The sequence below is a fragment of the Heterodontus francisci genome, chromosome 32 (genome assembly GCF_036365525.1).
Source record: "Heterodontus francisci isolate sHetFra1 chromosome 32, sHetFra1.hap1, whole genome shotgun sequence".
NCBI lineage: Eukaryota > Metazoa > Chordata > Chondrichthyes > Heterodontiformes > Heterodontidae > Heterodontus > Heterodontus francisci.
In genome coordinates this window covers 15,534,232-15,560,233 of record NC_090402.1, presented here as the reverse complement: position 1 = coordinate 15,560,233, position 26,002 = coordinate 15,534,232, and the positions used below count along the sequence as shown (strand labels likewise).

The following is a 26,002-nucleotide window of genomic DNA, read 5'->3' as shown; positions in this document are numbered from 1 at the left end:
CCCTGTTGCCGCATTTCTCCTAGAAAGCCTGCCAAACTGATCCTCCACATAGCCATGAAAGAAGTGTTCTAGGAACAGTGGGCGGCGTAGTGGTTAGCACCGCAGCCTCACAGCTCCAGCGACCCGGGTTCAATTCTGGGTACTGCCTGTGTGGAGTTTGCAAGTTCTCCCTGTGTCTGCGTGGGTTTCCTCCCACATGCCAAAGACTTGCTGGTTGATAAGTTAATTGGCCATTATAAATTGCCCCTAGTATAGGTAGGTGGTAGGGAAATATAGGGACAGGTGGGGATGTGGTAGGCATATGGAATTAGTGTAGGATTAGTATAAATGGGTGGTTGATGGTCGGCACAGACTCGGTGGGCCGAAGGGCCTGTTTCAGTGCTGTATCTCTTAAACAAAGATCCCAGTGACAGCCGTCTACGCGTATTTGGGATGCCAAACCAAAAAGGGACAACTGACCTCTTTCCACATTATTTTTCTTTAAAAATTAGAAAGTATTTGGCCAAAGTATTTTTTGTCTTTTTTTTGGTAACAGAGCTCCAAAGAGAAAATCTCTTTTTGTGCGTGTTAGAAAGGGAACTCTCATATTTCAGTCTGTTAATGCTTTGCCAGTGGTTAAGTCTTGTTTTATATAATTTATAATCTGATAATTTTGTTACTGTATTTTAATTTTTTGGTTGCTGTATTTTAATCTGGGATAAAAATAGTGTCTATGACTAATGTATTGGTAACTGGGTGCACATTTAAATATATGTTGTGACCTGTGGAAAAGTGAAACTAGGAAAAACAGTGTGCTCCTCCTGCCTCGGTTGTAACACAATATAAAAAGAAAATTGATCTGGATCTAGTCTTCTATGTGCCTTTTTATTGATCTAACAATTGAACATTATTGTTGACCCAAGTACTATTTTTCTGATGCATATCGATTGAGGAATTTAGGTTGTCTGAAGGCAGTATTTGGGGTTTTGAGGAACGTAAAGCTATGGTGGTGGTATCAAGATGGCTTCTTGGTTATTTACGATGTTGCTGTGGTAAAGGTGGTGTCCAGGTACCAGGAGTGAGCTTGGATATTTTTGAGGTTCCTGCAAACACTATTGCAATCTTCAAGCTGTGAGGTCAGACGATTATGAACAAACACTCTTTCTGATATCTTCATTAGTTGTCCTTGGCTGTCTCGTGTGGATGGACAGAACTTAAGGACATTTCTCAATACAGATGGATAAAGCTTTCCAGGATTTCTGCCTGCAGCTGGTACAGCCCTGCCTGTTTGTTTGGTTTCAGCAATGGCCTGGACAAACCATAGTTTTATCACTGCTCAGCCTTTACTACGTGACTGATCTGTTGCAACCCTATCTAGGTGTGGTATTGGAACTGCTCCAAAAACAGTTCACACTGATAACCTCTTTCTGGACTAGAAAGCTAAAAATAGTTGAAGAAATGTCTAAGGTTGTCACTGTTTATGTACATTTCCTGTTTTTAATCTTACTAATATACGCACTAGGAGCAGGAGTAGGCTATTTGGCCCCTCGAGCCGGCTCGCCATTCTATAAAGATCATGGCTAATCTGTTTGTGGACGCAACTCCACTTTCCTGCCTACACCTGATACCCTTTGACTCCCTTATTTGTCAAGTACCTGTCTACCTCTGCCTTAAAAATATTCAATGATGCTGCCTCCACCACTCTCTGGGGAAGAGTGTTCCACAGACTCACGATGCTTAAAGAAGAAAATTCTCCTCATCTCTGTCTTAAATCGGAGACCTCTTATTTTTAAACTGTGCCCTCTAGTTTTAGTCTCTCCCACAAGGGGAAACATCCTTTCAGCATCCACCTTGTCAAGTATCCTCAGGATCTTCTGTTTTAATAAGATCACCTCTCATCGTTCTAAACTCCAATAAATACAGACCCAACCTGTCCAACTTTTCCTCTCATCCCAGGCATCAGTCGAGTGAACCTTCTCTGAACTACTTCCAATGCAGTTATGTAATGAGTTTCTTATGTAATGACACCAAAACTGTACACAATACTCTAGATGTGGTCTCAGCAATTGCCTGTACAACTGTAGCAAAACATCTTTTATATTCCATTCCCCTCTCAATATGTGACATTATATTTGCTGCCTTAATCACTTGCTGTACCTGCATCCTAACTTTTTGTGTACTAGGATCCCTTGACATCTGAGTTCTGCAATTTCTCTCCATTTAAATAATATGTTGCTTTTCTATTTTTCTGGCCAAAATGGGCCAGTTCACTTTCCCACACTATACTCCATCTGCCAAATCTTAACCCACTCGCTTACCCTATCTATATCCCTTGCAGACTCCTTACGTCCTCTTCACAACTTACTCTCCAACCTATCTTTGTGCCATCAACAACTTTAGCAAACATACATTCAGTCCCTTCATCCAAGTCATTGATATAGATTGTAAATAGTTGAGGTCCCAGCACTGATCCCTGTGGCACTCCACTAGTTACAGCTTGCCAACCTGAAAATGATCCAGTCCGCTATCCATGTGAATGTTATCCCATACCATGGGCTCTTATGTTGTTTAGTGACCATTGATGTGGCACCTTGTCAAATGCCTTCTGGAAATCCATGTACACCACATCCACATGATCCCCTTTATCCACGTTGCTCGTTACTTCCTCAAAGAACTCTAATAAATTAATTAAACACTATTTCCCTTTCAACAAAACCATGTTGACTCTGCCTGATTGCATTGAAATTTCTAAATGACTTGTTATTACCTCAATAATGGATCTTATGCCTGATGACTTATTCTCCTGTGTCCCTCCATGCTAGTATCTATTTCAGTCTTCTGACATTTATATAGTGGCTCTTTAGAAAGGCATTCTTGGCCAACTATTCTTAATCTTCATCAAAAACTTTGTGAATGCCATCAAAAGTTTAATTCTTTTCAGTGATTACACTACATTCTAGCTAATGTACAAAAATCTGTTGAAGCATCCTGCATGCCAATGCAGTCTCACTGCTTTTGTATTCTCCTTCCACTGGTTTATCATTCAAGTTCCACTTCCTCTGCTCTATTAAATCTACTGATAATTGGTTTACTGTATAAATGTTAATTGTAAGCCCTGTTATGTATTGCATGAAATTAATTCAGTTCTGCAGGCAACCTGAGATGTATTTTAATATGCATGGACTTTTAATTAAGGCATATTGGGACCAGGCTAAGTAATAAATCAAATGAATACATGAAGCCAAGTTAATTTTGCATAAATTACTACATGCAGTAAAAATAGCATATTAAATGTCTGTGTAGAAGATCTACATCAGACCAGTGGGAGTCATTCAGAAAGGAAATAGTGAAGGTTCAGGTCTAACATGTTCCCATAAAGGCGAAGAGTAGGACCAGCAAGTCAAGGGAACCCAAGGGATATAGAGGAATAGATCAGGGGAAAAAAGGAGGCTTATGGCAGATTCAGAGCACTGAAAACAGCAGAGGCCCTAGAGGAGTATAGAAAGTGTAGGGGGATACTTTAAAAAAAAAAGTAATTAGAGCGAAGAGGGGACATGAAAAAACACTGACAGATAAGATAAAGGAAAATCCCAAGGCGTTTTATTAAGGGCAAGAGGATAACCAGGGAAAGAGTGGGGCCCATTAGGGACCAAAGTGGCAATCTGTGTGGAGCCAGAGGACATAGGTGAGGTTTTGAATGATTACTTTTCATCTATGTTCACTATGGAGAGGGGCGTAGGTGTAGTGATCAGGGAGGAGGATTGTGATATACTTGAAACAAATTAGCATTGAAAAGGAGGAAGTATTAGCTGTATTAGTGGGCTTAAAGACGGATAAATCCCCAGGCCCAGATGAGCGCTATCCCAGGCTGCTATGTGAGGCAAGGGAGGCGATAGCAGGGGCTCTGACACAAATTTGGCCACAGGAGAGGTACCAGAGGAATGGAGGACAGTGAATGTGGTACCATTATTCAAGAAGGGTAGCAGGGATAAACCAGGTAATTATAGGCCAGTGAGTCTAACGTCAGTGGTAGGGAAGTTATTGGAAAAAATTCTGAGACAGGATTAATCTCCACTTGAGAGGGGATTAATCGGTGATGGTCAGCATGGCTTTGTCAGGGGGAGATCATGTCTAACAAATTTGATTGAATTTTTCGAGGAGGTGACCAGATGTGTTGGTGAGGGTAAAGCGGTTGATGTAGTCTACATGGACTTCAGTAAGGCTTTTGATAAGGTACCGCATGGGAGATTAGTTAAGAAGGTAACAGCCTATGGGATCCAGGGTAATTTGACAAATTCGATCCAAAATTGGTTTAGTGGAAGGAGGCAGAAGGTGATGGTCGAGGGTTGTTTTTATGAATGGAGGCCTGTGACCAGTGGTGTACTGCAGGGATCGGTGCTGGGACCCTTGCTGTTTGTAGTCTACATTAATGATTTAGATGTGAATGTAGGAGGTATGATCAGTAAGTTCGCAGACGACATGAAAATTGGTGGTGGTGTGAATAGTGAGGAGGAAAGCCTTAGATTACAGGACGATATAGTTGGGCTGGTAAGATGGGCGGAGCAGTGACAAATGGAATTTAATCCTGAAGTGTGAGGCGATGCACTTTGGTAGGACTAACAAGGCAAGGGAATATGCAATGGATGATAGGACCCTAGGAAGTACACCGGGTCAGAGGGACCTTGGGGTGCATCTCCATAGATCACTGAAGGCAGCAGTACCGGTAGATAAGGTAGTTAGGAAGGCATATGGCATACTTGCCTTTATTAGCCGAGGCATAGAATATAAGAGCAGGGAGGTTATGTTAGAGCTGTTTAAAATGCTGATTAGGCCACAGCTGGCGTACTGTGTACAGTTCTGGTCACCACACTATAGGAAGGATGTGATTGCACTGGAGAGGGTGCAGAGGAGATTCACCAGGATGTTGTCTGGGCTGGAGCATTTCAGCTATGAAGAGAGACTGGATAGGCTGGGGTTGTTTTCCTTGTAGCGGAGAAGGCTGAGTGAGGTGGGACCTAGTTGAGGTATACAAAATTGAGGGGCATTGATGGGATAGATAGGAAGAAACTTTTTCTCTTAGTGGAGGGGTCAATAATCAGGGGGCATAGATTTAAGATAAGGGGCAGAAGGTTTAGAGGGGAGTTGAGGAAAAATTTTTTCACTCAGAGGATGGTTGGAATCTGGAACACTGCCTGAAGGGGCTGTAGAGGCAGGAACTCTCATATTTAAGTATTTAGATGAGCACTTGAAACGCCATAGCATACAAGGCTACGGGCCAAGTGCGGGAAAGTAGGATTAGATTGGATTGGTGTTGGATGGTCGGCGCAGACGCGTTTGGCCAAAGGGCCTGTTTCTGTGCTGTATAACTCTGACTCTATCTTGATATGGTCGTCCTGTTCACTCCAAGGATATCAAAATGCTCCCTTATGCCTAGCAAAAATGTTAGATTGACGACAGGAACACTAATCAACAAATAAATGTTGGCTTTTAACCAACTGCCAAGACCCCGTTTTAGTTTTTAGTTTTAGAGATACAGCACTGAAACAGGCCCTTCGACCCACTGAGTTTGTGCCGACCATCAACCACCATTTATACTAATCCTACACTAATTCCATATTCCTACCACATCCCCACCTGTCCCTATATTTCCCTACCACGTGCCGTGCTTTGGTAAATTAATTTATTTGCCAGTTTTAACGCACTGCAACTGTATTTTATAACTTGTGGTCTTGCTTTAACATTGTACAAAATTCACTATTCTGTTTTCATAGCTTCAGCATTCAGTTTTATAGGTTTCTTAACTCAAAAGTTAACTTTATATTCTAGGATTGCATTTCACCATTTGAAAATTGTAAATGCAGGATTTTCTTCACGTTTTGTGATCCCTTGGAGTTTTTCTAAATTTCATAAATTAGGGTTAGGGTCAGTCAAAAACTGTAGAGAAAATGCTACAGGTTGCTTTTAGGTTGTGTGTGCATGTACTGCTGGGGCCGACAGGCGTTAAGTACTCAATACTGTTTGTTTTGATGTAGTAATGTGAACCGAGTTGAGTTCTGTGAATAGATGACACTTTTATGCAAAAACTGTTGAAGTTTTCATTCCTACTTTTTTTTTGTATTACACTTCATATAAAAATCTTAGAGTTAAAATACTCTGAAATGGATTGTTCCTTGACATTTTTGTGCATGATACTTTCCTAAAAGCTAGCTGTTTCTGAATTACGCACACCTGACTTTTAATTTGTTTGTTGCAGACTTTAAACCGGCTGGAGGAGCGGGAAAAGGAAGTGGTGAGTGCACTGCGGTATTTTAAAACCATTGTGGATAAAATGGTGATTGACAAAAAAGTGCTTGAGATGTTGCCAGGATCAGCCAGTAAAGTCCTGGAGGCCATCTTGCCGTTAGTACAAGTGGATCCACGCATTCAACAGAGGTGAGTGAGTAACTTTCTGTGGCTCTAAAATTTCTGCTGGGTGCTCAGAAGTTAGTCAGTAGTGACATACAAGCTTGGCTGATGTGACTTTTTGTACATTTCATTTTAAAAAAAATACATAATTCAAAGTGTGGAATTAAATTATGTTCAGAGTTTCTGATGCAGACAAAGCATGTCAATGGTGCAGTTTTGTTTTTGGTTTATCCTTTATCTGATTCCACTCCTAGCTGTCCCAGTGCAGCCACTGTATTTGCAGTAATGGCATTTTTTCCCATCCTGCACTGGTATACCCTTATGTTATATCTTCGGCTCCCTCTTTTTACTCATTTACAATTTGCCTCTTTGATTATGATCTCTACCAATACAAGTCCTTTCAGCCAATATAGTTCATTTTTCTGCAGATACCCCACATTAGAAATCCTGAAAGTTTAACATGGAAACTAGTCATTTGGCCCAGCCAATCCAGTCAGTGTTCACTCCTCCACACGATCATCATCCTAAATACTTTAGCTGCCTTGTTCCCATATCCCCTTATCATCATCCCTCCTTTCACCTTCTAATCTAATCTTGCCTGTGTCCTAAGTAGCATCAAATCCCGTTCATCTGTCATGCCTGTTCTTGCTGGCCTGCATTGGCTCCCAGTTAAGCAATGTCTTGATTTTAAAATTCCCATCTTTTGTTTTCAAATCTCTCCATGACCTATCTCTGTAATCCTCTCCACCCCACAATTGTGAGATATCTACGCTGCTGCAATTTGGCCTCTTGACCATCCCCGATTTTAATCACGATCATTGGTGGCCGTGCCTTCAACTGCCTGGGCACTCCCTCCTTAAACCCGTCTGTTATTACCTAACTTTTCTTCAAAATGATCCTTAAAACCTACCTCTTTGAGCAAGCTTTTAGTCATCTGTTCTGATATCTCCTTGTGTGGCTCGGTGTCATATATTTTGTTTTATAATTTCCCTATGAAATGCCTTGGGACATTTTATTATGTTAAAGGTGCTACATAAATATGTGTTGCTGCTGCTGTCTTGCCTCCTTGCCTCTACCACCACCACTGTGCCATCTGAATCATCAACTGGTGAGTTTTCAGACCTGCATTTGTGTGGCTATCAGATGAGGGTAAGCTTGGGGCTTGGCTTCATGCACTTGTGACGAAATTGACTACTAAAAATGGAAGACTATACAAAAATCATTAAAAAGATGAAATTAATTCGATGTGTAGGTTTAATGAATCGAATGCCTGGTTCCTGAGGAGGTATGTAACTGTAATATTGGTGTTTTGACATGTTAACTGAAAATTTAAAAAATAGTAGGACAGAGCTTCTAGCAGTGCAAGGTTTACAATTTACAAAGCAGCCACGGCAGTAAACCTTTGAGTAAAAATTAAAATGGTGGAAATCTGAAATTGAACCAACACAAAGGAGGTCAGGCAGCCTCTTTGGAGAGGACAGGCAAGTTGACATTTCAGGTATGGACCCTCTGTTAGAACATTTGATTTGTTTTTTTAAATGAATTGGATGAGAGTCAGTAATATTTTTGGAGCTCCTTTTTTTCTTTGAAGGATTGTGATTCTGTAACTGATGTATAATGAGCATATTTTGAAAGTATGTTGGACCTAGTGCGCAGATCAAGATTAAAAGATTGAGATAGTAGTTTCTTTGCATTTGAATGCCCTTCATTAGGTGAGCATTAGAAGATGAACACCTAAATGTTCACCTTAATGTTGCTCTATTCAGTTACATAAGTAAATAAGGTTATTGGAATATTTACGATTGATGCTTGTTTGTTATAGGCTAAGTTCTAAAGATTGCATAAACTTGGATTTGTATTCCCTTGAGTTTAGAAGGTTGAGGGGAGACCAAATTAAGTTCTTTAAAATAGTAAAGCGATTTGATACAGAAATCATTTCTTTCTGGGGGAAATTCAGAATTGGGACGCATAATCTTAAGATTAGAGCAGGGCTATTTAGGTGTGAAGTTGGGAAGTATTTTTTCCCACGTGCAGGGTAATGAAAATATGAAACCTGCTTCTGTCGAGGCTGTGGCTGCTGGGCCAATTGAAATTTTAGATAAGAGTATCAAGGAATATGGAGCAAAGGCAGGCAAACAAATTGAGGTACAGATCAACCATAATTTTAAAAGCGTGATGGAACAGCCTTGAGAGCTGAACGGCCTACTTTTGTTCATATGCTTAAGATTGCTGTCATTTAATTTCATTGTGAAAGACATTATTTCTGTCCTTTGTCATAATTTTAGAAGTGGAAGTATTTTGCTGTTAAATGACCCCACTTCTCAGATTCTTAGAAAATCTCAATGTCGAGTCAACATGGTTTTATGAACGGGAAATCATGTTTGACTAATTTATTGGAGTTCTTTGAGGAAGTAGCAACCAACGTGGATAAAGGGGAACTTGTGGATGTGCTATACTTGGATTTCCAGAATGCATTTGACAAGGTGCCACATCAAAGCTTACTAAACAACATAAGAGTCCATGGTTTGGGGGTAACATTAGAATGGATAGAAGATTGGTTAGCTAACAGGAAACAGTAGGCTTGATTGGGTCATTTTCGGGTTGGCAAGATGTGACGAATGGAGTGTCACAGGGATCAGTGCTGGGTCCTCAACTATTGATAATTTAAATCAATAACTTGGATGAAGGGACTGAATGTATGTTTGCTAAATTTGCTGATGGCACCAAAATAGGTAGGAAAGTAAGTTGTGAAGAGGACATGAGACTGCAAAGGGATATAGATAGGTTAAGTGAGTAGGCAGAGATTTGGCAAATGGAGTATAGTGTGGGAAAGTGTGAACTTATCCACTTTGGCAGGAAGAATAGGAAAACAGCATATTATTTAAATGGAGAGCGATTGCAGAACTCTGCAGTACAGAGGGATCTGGATGTCCTGGTACATGAATCACAAAAGGTTGGTATGCAGATACAGCAAGTGATTACTGGGGAAGACAAGGGGAATGGAATATAAAAGGTAGGGATGGTTTGATACAGTTGTATAGGGTATTGGTGAGACCATAATCTGGAGTACTGTATACAGTTTTGGTCTCATTTAAAAAAGGATATAAATGTGTGTCATGCAGACCCCCACCTGCCAAGACTGAGGCACACATTATTTCGCCACATGAACATTAAGACTTAAAATTGTGGCTGGGAAAGTTGTGGCTGGGAAGAAAAGAGGGCCTATCACAAGGAATTGCCAAGCCCCTGACTGGAAAGACATTTGCATGCTGGCAGACACTGTTAGAACAAAGGACCCAGTCCTTGCTTCTCCAATACACACAAGACCTGGTCAGGCCAGTTTTGTCACATGACTAACTGGCTGTTTGAATTTGAACTTGCTGAGAGAAAGAAACTCGGAAAGCTGTTTGCTCCAGGACTGAGAACACCTCTCCTGTCTGCAGCCATCTCTTTCTCACAGAACGGAAGACCCACTGAAGACCCGTGAACTCAAAGACTCTATGGCGAGTTGGAACACAGGAACAGTAACAAGAAATCCCCTTCAGAGACTGCCTCAAACCTCTCTCTTTTTCTTCTCTTTCCTGTCCCTGTTTGTATGTGTGTATCGCGTGCACATGCTAGAGTGGGCGCGTCGTATATCTGTAGGCGTTAACCGAATTAGAGTTTAAGTTTAATAAATTTCACTTTTCTTTAAACCTAAGAAAATCTGGTGTGCTCATTTCTTTGCCTTATAATTGGAAAGTGGCGAACAAGGATTCACCAAGGGGCAGCTCAAAACATAGTGTGTTTAAAAATTAAAACCCATTACAGTAAGACCAGGCAAAGACAGTAAAAGACCCCTAGACACATTTCTCACCTGGTCGTAACGTGTTAGAGGCAGTTCAGAGAAGGTTCACTCGACTGGTAGCTGGGATGGGGATGTTAGGTTGGACAGGTTGGGTCTGTGTCCATTGGAGTTTAGAAGAATGAGAGGTGATCTTATTGAAACATATAAGATCCTGAGGGGACTTGATAGGGTGGATGCTGAGAGAATGTTTCCCTTTGTGTGAGGGACTAGAACTAGGGGACACAGTTTAAAAATAAGGGGTCACCCATTTACGATGGGGATGAGGAGAAATTTTTTCTGAGTGTTGTTAGTCTGTGGAATTCTCTTCCCTAGAGAGTGGTGGAGGCAGGGTCATTGAATATTTTTAAGTCAGAGGTAGATAAATTCTTGACTAACAAGGGAGTCAGAGCATATTGGGGGTAGGCGGGAAAGTGGAGTTGAGTCCACAATCAGATCAGCCATGATCTTATTAAATGGTGGAGCAGGCTCGAAGGGACCCATTGGCCTATTCCACTTAATTTGTATGTTCATAGAAGCAACGTCTTTCACTTCACAATCTAAATCATGGGCCACATGTATCAACTCATTCAGTAAGCAAATATAAGAGTAAATTAGCCTCACTTTTGAGCATCTTGGTATTATATTAAGAATATAACATGCACTGACAGGTGGTTCAGACATGTGGCATGTATGTTTTTTGTCTGTGGCTAACTTGCAGGAAAAGAGGATCAACTAGCAAAGCTTTTTGATGCCACAGGTAGTTACAAGTCAATACATCTTTGGGAATTTGGGGTGGGACCGTAGCTCATCCCAACTGATATTTGTGTCTGTACATTTCTACGAAGAGTTATAAATGCTCATGAAATTTGATTATAATTTTTCACATTACCTGATTTGCTGCTTGATCAATAAAGAACCTTTAAGAACATGAGGTTTAAGTTTTTTAAAAGTTGGCTTGAGCTTATTTTTCAGTTTTCCAGTTTCACGATCAAGCTGGACTCTCATACATCAGAACATGGTGACATGAAGGAAAATATTTTAATTTGTAGCTGTTGTATGCTGCAATCAGTATTGTTGCAACCAAGGCGGGAGGAATGCACTGTTTGTTCCAGTCCCACTTCTCCACAGCTCACAACATATATTTACATTTTTCCACTTACTGATGCAGTCAATCATGTATTCTATTTTTCCCAGAATAAACACATCAGCCAGTTTTCTTTAATAAACAACATAATTATCCATTTATTATAAACCGAGTCTTAACCAATAATAAAGTAAAATATACAAATTGCAATATTAAAGCCCCTTATTTATCCTAGCCCTCATGCGCGCACACACACTGGTTAACCAGGGGAAAAAAGGGATTTTTGTTTACAGCTGTTACAAAGAAATAGAAGGAATTTAAAAAATAAACACCCACTTGGCTGAAAGGAAGCTATGGAAACAAGTCCGTTGTTTTGGTTAGGCGTCCCAAATGCAAATGGGCGGCCATCACTAGGGTCTTCCTAGAACAGCTCTTTCCAGGCGATGATGTTGATCAGTTTGGGTAGGCTTTCCATGAGATGCAGTTACTGAGACTCCACATAGGTCTTGCAGCAGGAGTGCAGCAACAAGGTTTCAGTTCCACACATTTGACATGCAAACTAAACATGCAAGATTTCTTCAAATACAGGAGGAAATAGGAATCTGAAACACTGGAGATACAGGATTGGTTTTCAAGAGATAGAAGAGTAGGGTACTGGCCAACCAGTAACACTCTGTTTTAACAGTTCAAATTAAAACCAAAACTTTTCAGAAGCCAAGTCTCCTGATCGCTGTAAATTGTGGCTTGTCACCTCTTCATAAACATCTCCAAGTCAAAACAACCCCTGTTGAGTTATTGTAAAACAGGTACCTTCCAGTAACTCTTTACAGTTCAAACTCAGTCCAAACCTTCCAGTAACCTTTTTCAAAAAAAAAAGCACCCAAAGATCCAGCATCTATAGAATCCCTTTTCAGTTTTAAAATATAAATTCTCAAATTTTAACAAAAAAAGTGGAAACACTCGTCACAGTGTAGACTCATGTTCAAAGGTTAACATTGAAAAGATTAGGCAAGTAAGATCCTGATCACAGGGAAGAACCATAGGAGATTGGGAGATTGCATTCATGGACCGGGATTTAACGTGGAGGCAGTGGCCCCACCCACCGGTTGCAAAGCTGGGGGTGAGACCACCACTCTGGCCCTGGAAGCCACGACCGGATTTTACGGATTCCAACGATTATTTTATAATCTTGTTTTATAGTTAACTATGCATTTGCCAAAGTGCCACATACAAGGTTATTGTGCAAAGTAGGAGCTCATGGTGTATGGGGTAACGTATTGACCTGGATAGAAGATTGGCTGGCTGGCAGAAAACAGTATGCATAAATGGGTCCTTTTCTGATAGGCAGGATGCGACGAGTGGAGCAACGCAGGAGTCTCTGCGGGGGCTTGAACTTTTTACAATTTATATCAATGGCATAGATGAGGGGAGCGATGGCATAGTAGCTAAATTTGCAGATGACACAAAGATAGATAGGAAAGTATGTTGTGAAGAGGACATGAGGTTGCAGACCGAAATAGATAGGTTGAGTGAGTGGGCAAAAATCTGGCAGAGTATAATGTGGGAAAGTGTGAAGTTGTTCATTTTGGCAGGAAGAATAAAAAGCAGAGTATTACTTAAACGGAGAACGACTGCAGAATTCCGAGGTGCAGAGGGATTGAGGTGTTCTAGTGCATGAGTCACAAAGTTAGTATGCAGGTGCAGCAAGTCTTAAAGAAGGCTAATGGAATGCTATCCTTTATTATGAGAGGAATTGAAAATAAAAGTAAGGATGTTATGCTTCAGTTATACAGGGCACTGGTGAGACCACATCTTGAATACTGTGTACAGTTTTGGTCTCCTATTTAAGGAAGGAAGTAAATCCGTTGGAGGTAGTTGAGAGGAGAGGTTTACTAGATTGATACCTGGAATGGGCGGGTTGTCTTATGAGGAAAGGTTGGACAGACTGGGCTTGTTTTCATTGGAGTTTAGCAGAGTGAGGGGAGACTTGATTGAAGTATATAAGATCCTGAATGGTCTTGACAAGTTGGATGTGGAAAGGATGTTCTTGTGGGTGAGTCCAGAACTAGGGGGCACTGTTTTAAAATTAGAGGTTACCCTTTTGGGACAGAGATGAGAAGTTTTTTCTGAGGGTTGTGCGACTTTGGAACACTCTGACTCAGAAGGTGGTGAAGGTGGGGTCATTGAATATTTTTAAGGCGGAGGTAGATAGATTCTTGTTAGGCAAGGGAATCAGACGTTATCGGGAGTAGATGGGAGTGTGGAATTCGAGACAAACAGATCAGCCATGATATAGAATGGCGGAGTAGGCTAGAGCGGCCGAATGGCCTACTTCTCCTAATTCGTATGTTTGTATTGCAACTGAAACAGTTTCTCCTTTTATTTCCACAGTAACACTCTCAGTACTATATAAAACTTTACTACAGTGAAGATGCTATACAAATGCAAGTTGGTGTTGGTGTTCACCATGTTTGCTGTAAAGTATTTCAAAAAGTTATTTCTACTTCAATATTAATGCTAGTTGGTACCTATCTTGGCTCATTTTACATTGTTTACTGGATTTTTTTATATTGGATAACATTTGTGATTGTAATTATTTGATGCATTCAAAAGTGACATTTTCAATTTTTTTACTGGGTTTATGGTACTTGTGTTTATATTAACTTCTGTATAAAATTGTATACGTAAGCAGGTGAGTGTCAAAGGTAATATAGTGCTACTCATAAGGCACTGGTTATTCAGTTTTTGGATTTATGGAGAGATGATTTTATGAATATACTGTATAGTACTACTTTTCCAAAGCCAAGCAAAGTCTTTTGGAGAATAGGAAAACTTGGCTTTCATTTTTCAATGGACAGGTGCAACTACGAATGAAAACTGAATAATGTTGATAAGTAACTCTAGCTTTAACCCTTGTGACCCTTGCTGAAAAATGAAATGCATATGCAACTGTGTGGTGTGTTTAAAAAAAAATATGCACATTCCTGTTGTGAGCTATGAACTCTCATGCTTGAAAGTTCTGAGGTCCATTTGTGATGTGATTATATTTGAATTATGCAGAGGGGACTGGATTGTGGAATCTTTGGACACTGTCCTGACATGAAATTTTCCCTCGAGCAACTCAATGTTGCATGATTTTCTCCGAATTGAGCACTTGGATGTGCCAGAGGGGCCATCAGAATGGGAAACTAAAATGCATGTTGTTGGATTTTAATATGGTGAAAGAATACTTTTTCTGGTCAGTATAGGGAGTTTATTTGTCACATTATCCATGGTATACTTGGCTTGGTTGCAGTTTAATCACTGTCTGCATGTGTACCATTCTCTGCCACCATCAACCTTAATTTAAATAAACCAAATAGCAATTAACGTTCTGTTGTACTAATTGCAGGACACTAACCAACAGGAACAAAGTGGTGTATTTGTGGTAGGCTCATATATTTGACCTTTTTGGTGGAATTCCAATTCAGAATTTTCTAGTTAGCGCTGGTTCTTGTAAGACTGGAGATGTTTGAGATCTTACTATTTATAAATATGTAATTGTCAGCTATATTTGAAGCATCAAAGTTTAGTTATACATAAATTAGCTAGTAATGTCATTGCGCATAATGCATCATTAGTGATATTGAATATTCAGTGCAGCTGTGCAGGGAATATACTGTGTTTTTGTTAAATTTATCAGCAGTTACATGCATTTAAATAACATTCATCAAGTAAAAGCGTAAGCATTTTACATGAAGAGCAGCAAGAGGTAAAGGAATTTCGAAGGTGGAAGACTGAAGACTCTTTTGGCAAGCTTTTGAAGGCAGAGGGATCGAAAAGTGAAATTAGCTTTGAGAGAGAGCAGGGGCGTAATGGCTAAATAGTCGGTCTGTGGAAGTGAAGGCGGTGTGGGGGCCAGCTGTAAGATTGATTGTTGGGATGAAATTGAGTAGAATGGGCCTATATTCTCTGGAGTACGGAAGAATGAGAGGTGATTTCAATAAAACATAAAATTCTTAGCGGGCCAGACAGGTTAGGTGCTGAGGGGCTGTCTCCCTGGCTGGAGAGTCTAGCACAAGGGGGTCATAGTCTCAGGGTTGGGGGTGGGGGGGTGGGGGTGCAGGGGTTAACAATTTAGGACTGAGATGAGGGGAAATTTCTTCACTCAGCGTTCTGAATTTCTGGAATTCTCTACTCCAGAGGATTGTGAATGCTCAGTCGTTGAGTATATTCAAGACTGAGATTGATCAATTTTTGCACACTAAGGGAATCAAGGGATAGGGCGGGAAAGTGGACGTGAGGTAGAAGATCAGCCATGACCTTAATTAACAGCAAGCAGGCTTGAGGGACCATATGGCCTGTTCCTGCTCTTATTTCTTAGGTACTTAAATGGAGGCGAAGAGGATTTTCCAAATAGGGTGGAGTGAGGGCATAGAGGAATTTTAAAATAAGATGCAAGATCTAGATGTTGATCAGATAAGGCACATGGAGTCAGTGTAGCTGGTATAGGACAGAGTTGTGTGTTAGGTTTTGTGCTGCAGAGGACATGGGCTGCACTGTTAGCTGAAGGGTGGAGGAAGAATTAATCTAACTAGGTGAATGGTTAGAATTAACACAAAGTAAACCCTAGGTACAGCTGTTTTTGCCATCTTTAGAATGGTTTAAATGCAAATCTGCTGTTTCATACTTTGTGTATTAAAAAGGAAAACAGTATAACACTTTCCTGCAGGTGTTGGTTTAAATTTCTCTCTTGGTGGCTGTTGGTGAAGGGCTCACAGACTGGTGATCTGCTAGTTGGAAATGGACATCAGGCCAGTCAAAATTTTTGCTGAGATAATGAGCTCATTCTTTCTGGTGCACAGTCCTTAACCAGAACAACTTCTAATAAAGGGCTGTACAACTGAAAGGTTAATTTATTTGATCTCCACAGATGCTGACTGATGACTGACCCGATGTGCATTTTCAGAATTTTTTGGTTTTGTTTGATTTCTAGTACTTGCAGTTTTTATTTTTTGCTTTTTAATCTGCCACCTGGGTTCTTCTGGATCACCTGGGATTGGAGCTTCACTGTAAAGTAGATGCAGCATTACTTTTTTTTTCCCCCTCTCTCTTTTTTTCAGCTCAGCCATCACATCCTGTCTAAATCAGGTATATCAGAGCCTGGCCAATCTGATTCGCTGGTCTGATCGTGTGATCTTAGAAGGTGTGAATCTAGATGACAAGGAAATGGTCATGGCGATGATTAAGGCAGTGCTTGATGGAGTGAAGGTATGTAAAACAAAAAATCTGAACACACATTATCCCACAAAACCTTTCATGGAGCAGCGGGGGTGGGAGGATGGCAGGGTGGTGGGTGAAAAAAAGAATAATTGTTTTTCTTGTCTGCCACCGTTTTTGAATCTATGTAATAAAACATCTCCAGAATATTCCCAGACTTCCTGATCTGCACATGGTTACCTTTCATTCTCAACTTTCATTTCTCTGGAGAAGTGCCTGATCCCAGATTGGCAGCACCCACAACAACAGGACTGAGATTGAGCATTCACTGCGTAAATTGTGGGCAGAAGCCCTTTCATTTTCATTTCTTCTATAGGCAAGTTTGTGGTCTCTATTTGATGCGATTTGAAAGAGATTTTGTTTTTTTTATTTAAAAAAAAGATTTCCTTTCTTCTAAATATGTAAGATTTCCTATTTAACCTGAATTTACAATATGATACAATGGGATTGCACATCTTTCCCTTGATATTTGATTTCCAGCAAAAAGTTTCTGGATAGGTTTTGCTGACTTTTCAATGCAGAGTATAATTTTAAAATAATTCCACTTTACCAATTTAAGTTTCATTCCAACATGTTAGATGTGCTCACTTTTTGAAAATTTGAATGGGGTGTAATCAACAAAGTGAATTGACTAAACCTTTAGGACAATGCAAAGGTGAGCTTCAGCATCAATTTCATCTCACTGGAGACTGTTTCAATATGAGCAAATGCTGTTGTACTTAAAATCTATATATATGTTAATTGGCATTCTAGTTTGTGTACATACTGACTGAATTGAGTTCTAATGTTTTAATATACTAGTAGAAGTAACAAGTTTTACAAATGGTGTTTGTTACTAGAAACCAGAATTTGCTGCTTCTATGATAACTGTTCCCTGTAAAGAAATTTGAAATTCGATATCCTGGTGAACCTAGGAGCTGAGGGCACAGGTAGAAACATGGCAGTATGATATAGCTATTACAGAAGCATGGCTTAAAGAGACTCAACGTTCCTGGTTACAGGATTTTCAGACGGGATAAAGAGGGGGATAAAAAAGGTGTGGGGGGGGCAATTGTGGTCAAAGAAACAATGACAGCTGTGAGGAGGGATGATGTTTTTTTTTAGATTAGAGATACAGCACTGAAACAGGCCCTTCGGCCCACCGAGTCTGTGCCGACCATCAACCACCCATTTATACTAATCCTGCACTAATCCCATATTCCTACCAAACATCCCCACCTGTCCCTATATTTCCCTACCACCTACCTATACTAGTGACAATTTATAATGGCCAATTTACCTACCAACCTGCAAGTCTTTTGGCTTGTGGGAGGAAACCGGAGCACCCGGAGAAAACCCACGCAGACACAGGGAGAACTTGCAAACTCCACACAGGCAGTACCCAGAATCGAACCCGGGTCCCTGGAGCTGTGAGGCTGCAGTGCTAACCACTGCGCCACTGTGCCGCCCACTTAAAGGGACATGTTAAAAGGTTCATCAAATGAGGCTGTATGGATTGAGCTAAGGAACACAAAAGGGGCAGTCACGCTACTGGGAGTGTACTATAGACCCCCAAACAGTCAGGGGCAGATAGAGCAAATATGTAGGGAAATTTCTGAAGTGCAAAAACAACAGAGCAGTGATAGGAGATTTTAACTACCCCAGTATTAACTGGGATAATTTTAGAGTGAAAGGAATGGAGGGAACAGAATTCTTGAAATGCATTCAGGAGAACCTTTTTGGCCAGTATGAAGTAAGTCCAAGAAGAGGGTGTGGTTCTGGATTTAGGAAATTAAGCTGGGCAGGTGGAAGGAGTGGCAGTGGGAGAGCGTTTTGGAGGTATTGATCATAATTCAGTTGGTTTTAATATAATTATGGAAAAGGACAAAGATAGAACAGGAGTTAAAGTTCTAAATTGGGGTTCGGTCAATTTTACTAAGCTGAGGAGTAATGTAGCAAAAGTGGACTGGAAAAAACTACTTGAAGGCAAATCAGTTGTTAAAGCAGTTGGAGGCTTTCAAAGAGGTGATTAAAGGGGGTCAGAGTAAACCTGTTCCCATAAAGAAAAAGGGTGGGAGGGCCAAACCTAGAGCCCCATGGATGTCAAGGAGCATACAGGGTAAGATAAGGCAAAAAAGGAAAGCTTATGTCAGACATAGAGAACTCAATACTGCAGAAAACAGAGGATAACTAAAACAAGAGTAGGGCCCATAAAAGGCCAAAAAGGTAACCTATGCGTAGGAGCGGAAGATGTGGGTATTATTCTTAATGAATACTGCCTGTCTTCACAAAAGAGAGGTCACTGCAGATATTATAGTTAAGGAGGAGGAGTGTGAAGTATTGGATGTGATAAACATAGGGAGAGAGGAAGTATTAAGGGGATTAGCATCCTTGAAAGTGGATAAATCACCAGGGCCAGATGAAATGTAGCCGAAGCTGTTAAAAGAAGCCAGGGAGGAAACTGTGGAAGGTCTGACTACCATTTTCCAATCCTCACTGGATACAGGTGTGGTGCCGGAGGATTGGAGGACTGCTAATGTTGTACCTTTGTTTAAAAATGGAGCGAGGATAGACAGGCCAGTCCGTCTAACCTCGGTAGTGGCCAATTTATTGGAATCAATTCTGAGACAGGATAAACGGTCACTTAGGCACGGAGTAATCAAGGAAAGCCAGCATGGATTTGTTAAGGGAAGATTGTGTCTAACTAACTTGATTGAATTTTTTGAGGAGGTAACAAGGAGGATTGATGAAGGTAGTGCAGTTGATGTGGTCTACATGGATTTTACCAAGACTTTTGACAAGGTCCCACATAACAGACTGGTTTAAAAATATAAAAGCCCATCAGATCCAGGGGAATGTAGCAAGCTGGATACAAAATTTGCTCAGCGACAGGAAACAAAGGGTAATTGTTGACGAGTGTTTTTGTGGCTGACAGGCTCTTTTTGGCGTTCCACAGGGCTCAGTACTAGGTCCCCTGCTTTTTATGGTATATATTAACGATTTGGGCTTCAATGTAGGGGGCATGATCAAGAAGTTTGCAGATGACAAAAATTGGCCATGTGGTTGATAGTGAGGAGGGAAGCTGTAGACTGCAGGAAGATATCATGGACTGGTCAGATGGGCAGAAAACCAGTAAATGGAATTCAACCCAGAGAAGTGCGAGGTGATGCATTTGGGGAGGTCAAACAAGACGAAGGAATACACAATAATTGGGAGGATACTGAGAGGTGTAGAGGAAGTGAGGGACCTTGGAGTGCATGTCCACAGATCCCTGAAGGTAGCAGCCAGGTCAATATGGTGGCTAAGAAGGTGTGTGGAATCCTTTCCTTTATTAGCCGAGACATAGAATATAAGAACAGCGAGGTTAGGCTGGAGTTATATAAAAAAAACTAGTTAGGCCACAAGTTGAATACTGTGGGCAGTTCTGGTCACCCCGTTAGAGAGAGGCTGTAATTGCATTAGAGAGGGTACAGAGGAGATTTGTGAGGATGTTGCAGGACTGGAAAATTGCAGCTATGAAGAAAGATTGGATAGGCTGGCATTATTTTCCTTGGAACAGAGAAGACTGAGGGGAGATTTGATTGAGATGTACAAGGTGGAGAGGGACTTGGATGGTGGATGGTAAGGACCTATTTCCCTAAGCAGATGACTTTGTGATGGGGGAGGGGGGGGGGGCATAGATTTAAAGTGATTGGTGGGGATGAGGAAAATTTTTTTTTACCCAGAGGTCTGGAACTTGCTGCCTAAAAGGGTAGTAGAGGCAGAAACCCTCAACTCATTTAAAATGTGTCTGGTTATGCACCTGAAGACCCGTAACCTCCAGGGGTATGGACCGAGTGCTGGAAAGTGGGATTAGGATGGGTGGCTCGTTTTTTGGCTGGCGCAGACATGATGGGCAGAGTGACCTCCTTCTGTGCTGTAAATTTTCCTACATTTTCTAAATGTCTGAAAAGGAGTAATATATAGCAAATTGGGGAGGGGGCGCAGGAGTGGCAGTACATAAATTGCTCCTTCGGAGAGCCAGCACAGACATGATAGGTTGAATAGCTGCCTTCTGTGCTGTAACCATTGTGTGATTTTATGTGATGACAATAATTTCATTGGATAAAACCAAGATCAGGGTTCACCCACAGTTGGAAGTTTTGGAAGATGGAAGCTTTATTAACAGATGTTGTGCATTTTAGGAATTGGCTTTATTTTAAAGTGCAGCCTATCTTATTATAGAAAGATTGAATAGAATGCAAACAAATGATCTCCCAGACATGCATGGAGGGAGGTACCATTTTCTTCCCAGATGTCACTGGCTCTTGACAAAAGATAACTGGGACAGTGGCCAATAGTCACCATATAAACAAACGCACAATACCCATGAGCACTCTTTTCATTTGAAACAGGTTTTTAAAAAATTCTGCTGAATTAAGTATATTCTGCTAATGTGGTAGTTGCTACTGAAGATAACATGAAATAAAAAGGCGTGAGGACCAGGTTAAATCCTAGTCCCTCACTCATCTTTCACATTTCAGTTGTTTTCCAAACTAATTTTCTATTTCTTGCTGTGATTTTTATTTTCAGCTTGTCCCATCAGCTATTATATTTGGCCTGTTTAATTTTTTTTAAAAATTGAATTATCCTAGAGACTATTAATCATCCTGATTTTAGTTAAATTCAGTGAATTCCCCTTTTCCCCCCACCCAATGAATTTGAAAATGGGACAAATCTGATAAAACCTGAAAATGTCCATTTGCAAACTGAAGTTTTTGTGTAATGCACTCTCTAATTTCCTGTTTGGAGCAGGAGCACTTTGTCTTCGTACTGTCATGGTGCCCCGTCAATCACCTGTACCCCACACACATGGCTGAAAAAAGCTGCAAGTGAGAGGAGGCACTAAAAATGCAGCAAATAATGACTTTTAATGTTCTACTTAGTGAAGGCTGTTGCAAGTGTTTATGATAAAGTATCACTGTAAATGCTGCTGGGAAACTTATTTGATCAAAGTTTTGTAGAGTATAATTGGAATTGCACAAGGTAGAATAACATGCCAAGCTGCAAAGAAAGAAAACCACTGGTTTAGAGTTGGCATATCAGTGTCCCCATTCCTTCCAATGTTGGGAGTTGGGATTGTGGCATTGTGTATTCAGCAGAAAAACTATTAGAGTACTGACTGCAGCATATTGTGCAAACCTTGCTTTTGTGTTGAGGTTCATGTGCAAATTTCCACTCAGTGTAACAACCAAATGAACCTGCGTTTAGCACATTAGTCAACTATGTACTGTTGACAATTCCTCCTGAGTATCTTGATTTTTATGTACCTTTGAAGATGCATAATATTCCAATAGTTACTATATTAGGTAATCAGTTGTACAATGCTCTGCTTGCTTCTGTGTAGGAGCTTGTGAAACTGACAATAGAGAAACAGGAACAGCCATCCCCTACCTCTCCGGTGAAACCCAGCCCGCCAGCAGCTAAAACTGACAGGTAAGAACTATTTCCCTGTTTTAATAATTCAAGGTAGATAAGTAACAGACCAAATCCTCATCATTTTTTTTTCTATTCATTCATGGGATGTGGGCATCGCTGGCTAGGTCAGCATTTATTGTCCATCGCTTGCCCTTGAGAAGGTGGTGGTGAGGTGTCGCCTTGAACCGCTGCAGTCCGTGTGGGATAGGTACACCCGCAGTGCTGTTAGGAAGGGAGTTCCAAGATTTTGACCCAGTGACAGTGAAGGAAGGGCGATATAGTTCCAAGTCAGGATGGGGTGTGTGTGGCTTGGAGGGGAACTTGCAGGTGGTAGTGTTCCCATGCATTTGCTGCTAAGTAGTAGAGGTCGTGGGTTTGGAAGGTGCTGTCACTTGACCGCAGTTTAAATCAGAAAGTCAGTTTCAGTGTAGTTAAGTATATGAAGCTTGAATTAAATGCTTATTTATTCTCCTTACACCTTGGGATTTTTGTCTCTGTTAAAGGTGCCATATAAATGCACATTCTTTTAATAAAAATATTTTTTAAAATTACTTTGCTTAAGAAATATGTTGCAGATAATGGAACTTGCCAAGCATGTTGTTTTTCCTTGCCATACATATAATATCCAAGGTATTTTTGATCTTTTCAGGGTGCAATTTTTTTTCTTGAATTCTGCAGAAATATTTTCTATGGATTTTGAATTTAAATGCTTCTCTCCCCTCCCATGGATGTTTTAAGTGACAATCCCTTGTTGCCCTAAATAGTCACATGTAGGCCAGACTGGATACAGGTGGTGAATTTCCTGATCTGATGGACATTAGTGGATTTTCAATTTTTTTTTGGTGCCAGCCTGCAAATGACTAGATTTGTCCAGTTCAGTTTCAAATGCAATGAGATCTGAACTCTCAACATCTGGGTTGACAGTCAGGTATCTCAACTACTAGACTACAGTATCCGTCATAGTGGGTGGCTTCTGTCTAATAATCTTGATCTGGGGCTTGACTCTTGCAGTGCAACAGAGCTTCCACTGACTGACAGGGAGAAGGAAATTCTGACTAAAACTACTCCAATGACAAGATCACTGGAGATGCTTCCAGACTCTGTGGATGGGGAGTGTGCCCCACCAAAACCACCACTGCCTGGTATTCGCATCATGGAACACAGGTAATGGATTAAAAGGGTTAATCCCACCTAATGTTTTGTATGATTATTCCCTCAATGAAAAGTCAATCCTTAAAGATGAAGGGTGCCTAAGTGAGCAGTGATTTAAATGAATGAAGAATATCTTCATGCTGTTCATCAGAAATTACTGCTTCTGCACCACTTGTCTTAGTATTGTAGTAATGTATCTCTTGTGACACTACCCATGGTAAGTTGGAGGATATGTCATTTTACAATGATGGGACTGTTACACCAAAAAACAAAAACTCAGCGAGCAGGATCCATCCATGGCTTACAAGGGAAGTTAAGTACAGTATTAAATTAAAAGAAAAGGCTTATGTCATGAAGAATAGGGTAAGCCTGAGAATTGGGAGAGTTTCAAAAGCAGCAAAGGACGACCAAAATGTTGATTTTAAAAGGGAAAAATAGAATTAGAATAAACTACCCAGGGATGTAAAAACAGGATTTTAAGAGCTTTTACAAGTATATAAAAAGAGTAGCTGAAGGAAATTATGTTGGAGGCAGAGACGGGAGAAATTATCATGGGGAATGAGGAAATTGCAAAGATTTTGAACAAATGTCTGTCTTCACAGTAGAAGACACAAATTATATATCAGAAATAGAGAGTAGCAAAGGGACTAATAAGTGAGGAACGTGAAGTAATTAAAGAAAAAGTATTAGAGAAACTTAATAGACTAAAAGCTGACAAAACCCCAGGACCTGATGACCTACATCTGAGGATTCTAAAAGAGTTAGCTGCAGAAATAGTGGATGCACTGGTTATGATTTTCCAAAATTCCCTGGATTCTAGAACAGTCCCAGCGGTTTGGAAGTTTGCAAATGCAACTCTGCTATTCATGAAAGGAGGGAGAGAGAAAATAGGGAACTATAGGCCAGTTAATTAGCCTAACATCAGTCATCGGAAAAACACTGGTACATCTTAAGGAAGTCTTAAGGTACTTAGATAATGTGGAGAAGTGTGAGGTTATTCACTTCGGTAGTAAGAAAAAAGCAGAATACTTTTTTGAAAGGCATGAAACTTTTAAATGTTCAGCGAACCTTGGGTGTACTCATGCACTGAATATGGCATGAACCATAGAAAAGTTACGGCACAGAAAGAGGCCATTCAGCCCATCGTGTCTGCGCCAGCTGAAAAAACTAGCTGCCCATTCTAATTCCACCTTTCAGCACCTGGTCCGTAGCCTTGCAGGTTATAGCACTTCAGGAGCAGGTCCAGGTATCTTTTAAATGAGTTGAGGGTTTCTGTCTTCACCACTAATCCTTGTAGCAAATTTGACACCCACCACCTCTGGGTGAAAAGGTTTTTCCTCGTGTCCCTTAGAATCCTTCTACCAAAAACCTTAAATCTGTTCCCCCGGTAATTGACCTCTCGGCGAGGGAAGACCGGTCCTACCTGTCTCCTCTATCTAGGCCCCCCTTAATTTTGTACACCTCAATTAAGTCACCCCTCCGCCTCCTCTGTTCTAAGGAAAACAACCCTAGCCTATCGAATCTTTCCTCATAGCTGCAATTTTCCAGCCCTGGCAACATTCTTGTAAATCTCCTCTGCACACACTCCAGAGCAATTGTGTTCTTCCTGTAATGTGGTGACCAGAACTGTCTGCAGTACTCCAGCTGTGGCTTAACCAGCATTTTTATACAGTTCCAGCATTACATCCCTGCTTTTGTATTCTATACCTGGGCCAATAAAGGAAAGCATTCCATATGCCTTCTTTGCCACTTTATCTACATGTCCTGCCACCTTCAGGGACCTGAAGACATGCATTCCAAGACCCCATCACTTCCTCTACCCCTCTCAATATCCTCCCGTTTATTGTGTATTCCTTTGCTTTGTTTGCATTACCTCACACTTCTTTGCATTGAATTCCATTTGCCACTTTTCTGCCCACTCAACAAACCATTGATATCATTCTGGAGTCTACAGCTATCCTCTTTATGATCAAATACATGGCCAATTTTTGCATGCAGGTACAGCAAGCAATTAGGAAGGCAAATGGCCTATGGCCTTTTATTGTAAGGGGTTTGGAGTACAAGGAAAAGGAAGCCTTACTACAATTGTATAGGGTTTTGGTGATATCACACTTGGAGTACTGTGTGTAATTTTGGACTCCATGTCTAAGGAAGGATACCACCTTGGAGGCAGTACAGTGAAGATTCACTAGATTGGTTTCTGGGATGAAAGAGTTGTCCTGTGATGCAAGGCTGAGTAAATTGGGCTATATTCTTGTTCAGAAGAATGAGATGATCTTGTTAAAACATACAAAATGCTGAAGGGGCTGGACAGCATAGACACTGCGGGGCTGTTTCACCTGGCTGGGGAATCTAGAACACTGGTGCACAGTCTCAGGATAAGGAGTTGATCATTTAGGACTGAGATAAGGAGAAATTTCTTCACTCAGAGTTATGAATCTTTGGAATTGTGAATGCTCCATCATTGAGCATATTCAAGGCCGTGCTCGGGGATATGGGGAATGGCGGGTAAATGGAATTGAAGCAGATCAGCCATGATCGTATTGAATGGCGGAGCAGGCTTGAGGGACAGTATGGTCAACTCCTCCTATTTCTTGTGTTCTTATATTCCTTTATTATCATGTAACACAAGCTATTGTACAATAGTGAGAGGAGTGTTTAAATCTTGATGGCTGTTAACTAATAAATGCACTGCTGTTTGAGGAAGGTTATCTACAGCTTAGATATTTAACCTCCCTGTTTATTTAGGGCTGCAACGTATATTCCCTGTGGGGAACTGCTTTAATTAGGTGCATACAACGGTCAGTTAGAAACTAATTGCTATCGCTCAAGGAAGTTTGTCTCTAGCTGGACAACTGCTT

General features: G+C 40.8%; 1 protein-coding gene across 4 annotated transcripts in view; it reads left to right on the top strand.

Moving 5' to 3' along the window:
* The window catches only part of LOC137347661 (rap guanine nucleotide exchange factor 1-like), a 196,543-nt gene that overhangs the window by 73,135 nt on the left and 97,406 nt on the right, over positions 1–26,002 (top strand). For all 4 annotated transcript variants that reach the window (XM_068012322.1, XM_068012319.1, XM_068012321.1 and 1 more), the window contains exons 3-6: positions 6,233–6,411; positions 16,397–16,544; positions 21,919–22,007; positions 23,001–23,153. In XM_068012322.1, the coding sequence (XP_067868423.1) occupies positions 6,233–6,411; positions 16,397–16,544; positions 21,919–22,007; positions 23,001–23,153 (569 nt within the window). The remainder of the gene's footprint in view (positions 1–6,232; positions 6,412–16,396; positions 16,545–21,918; positions 22,008–23,000; positions 23,154–26,002) is intronic.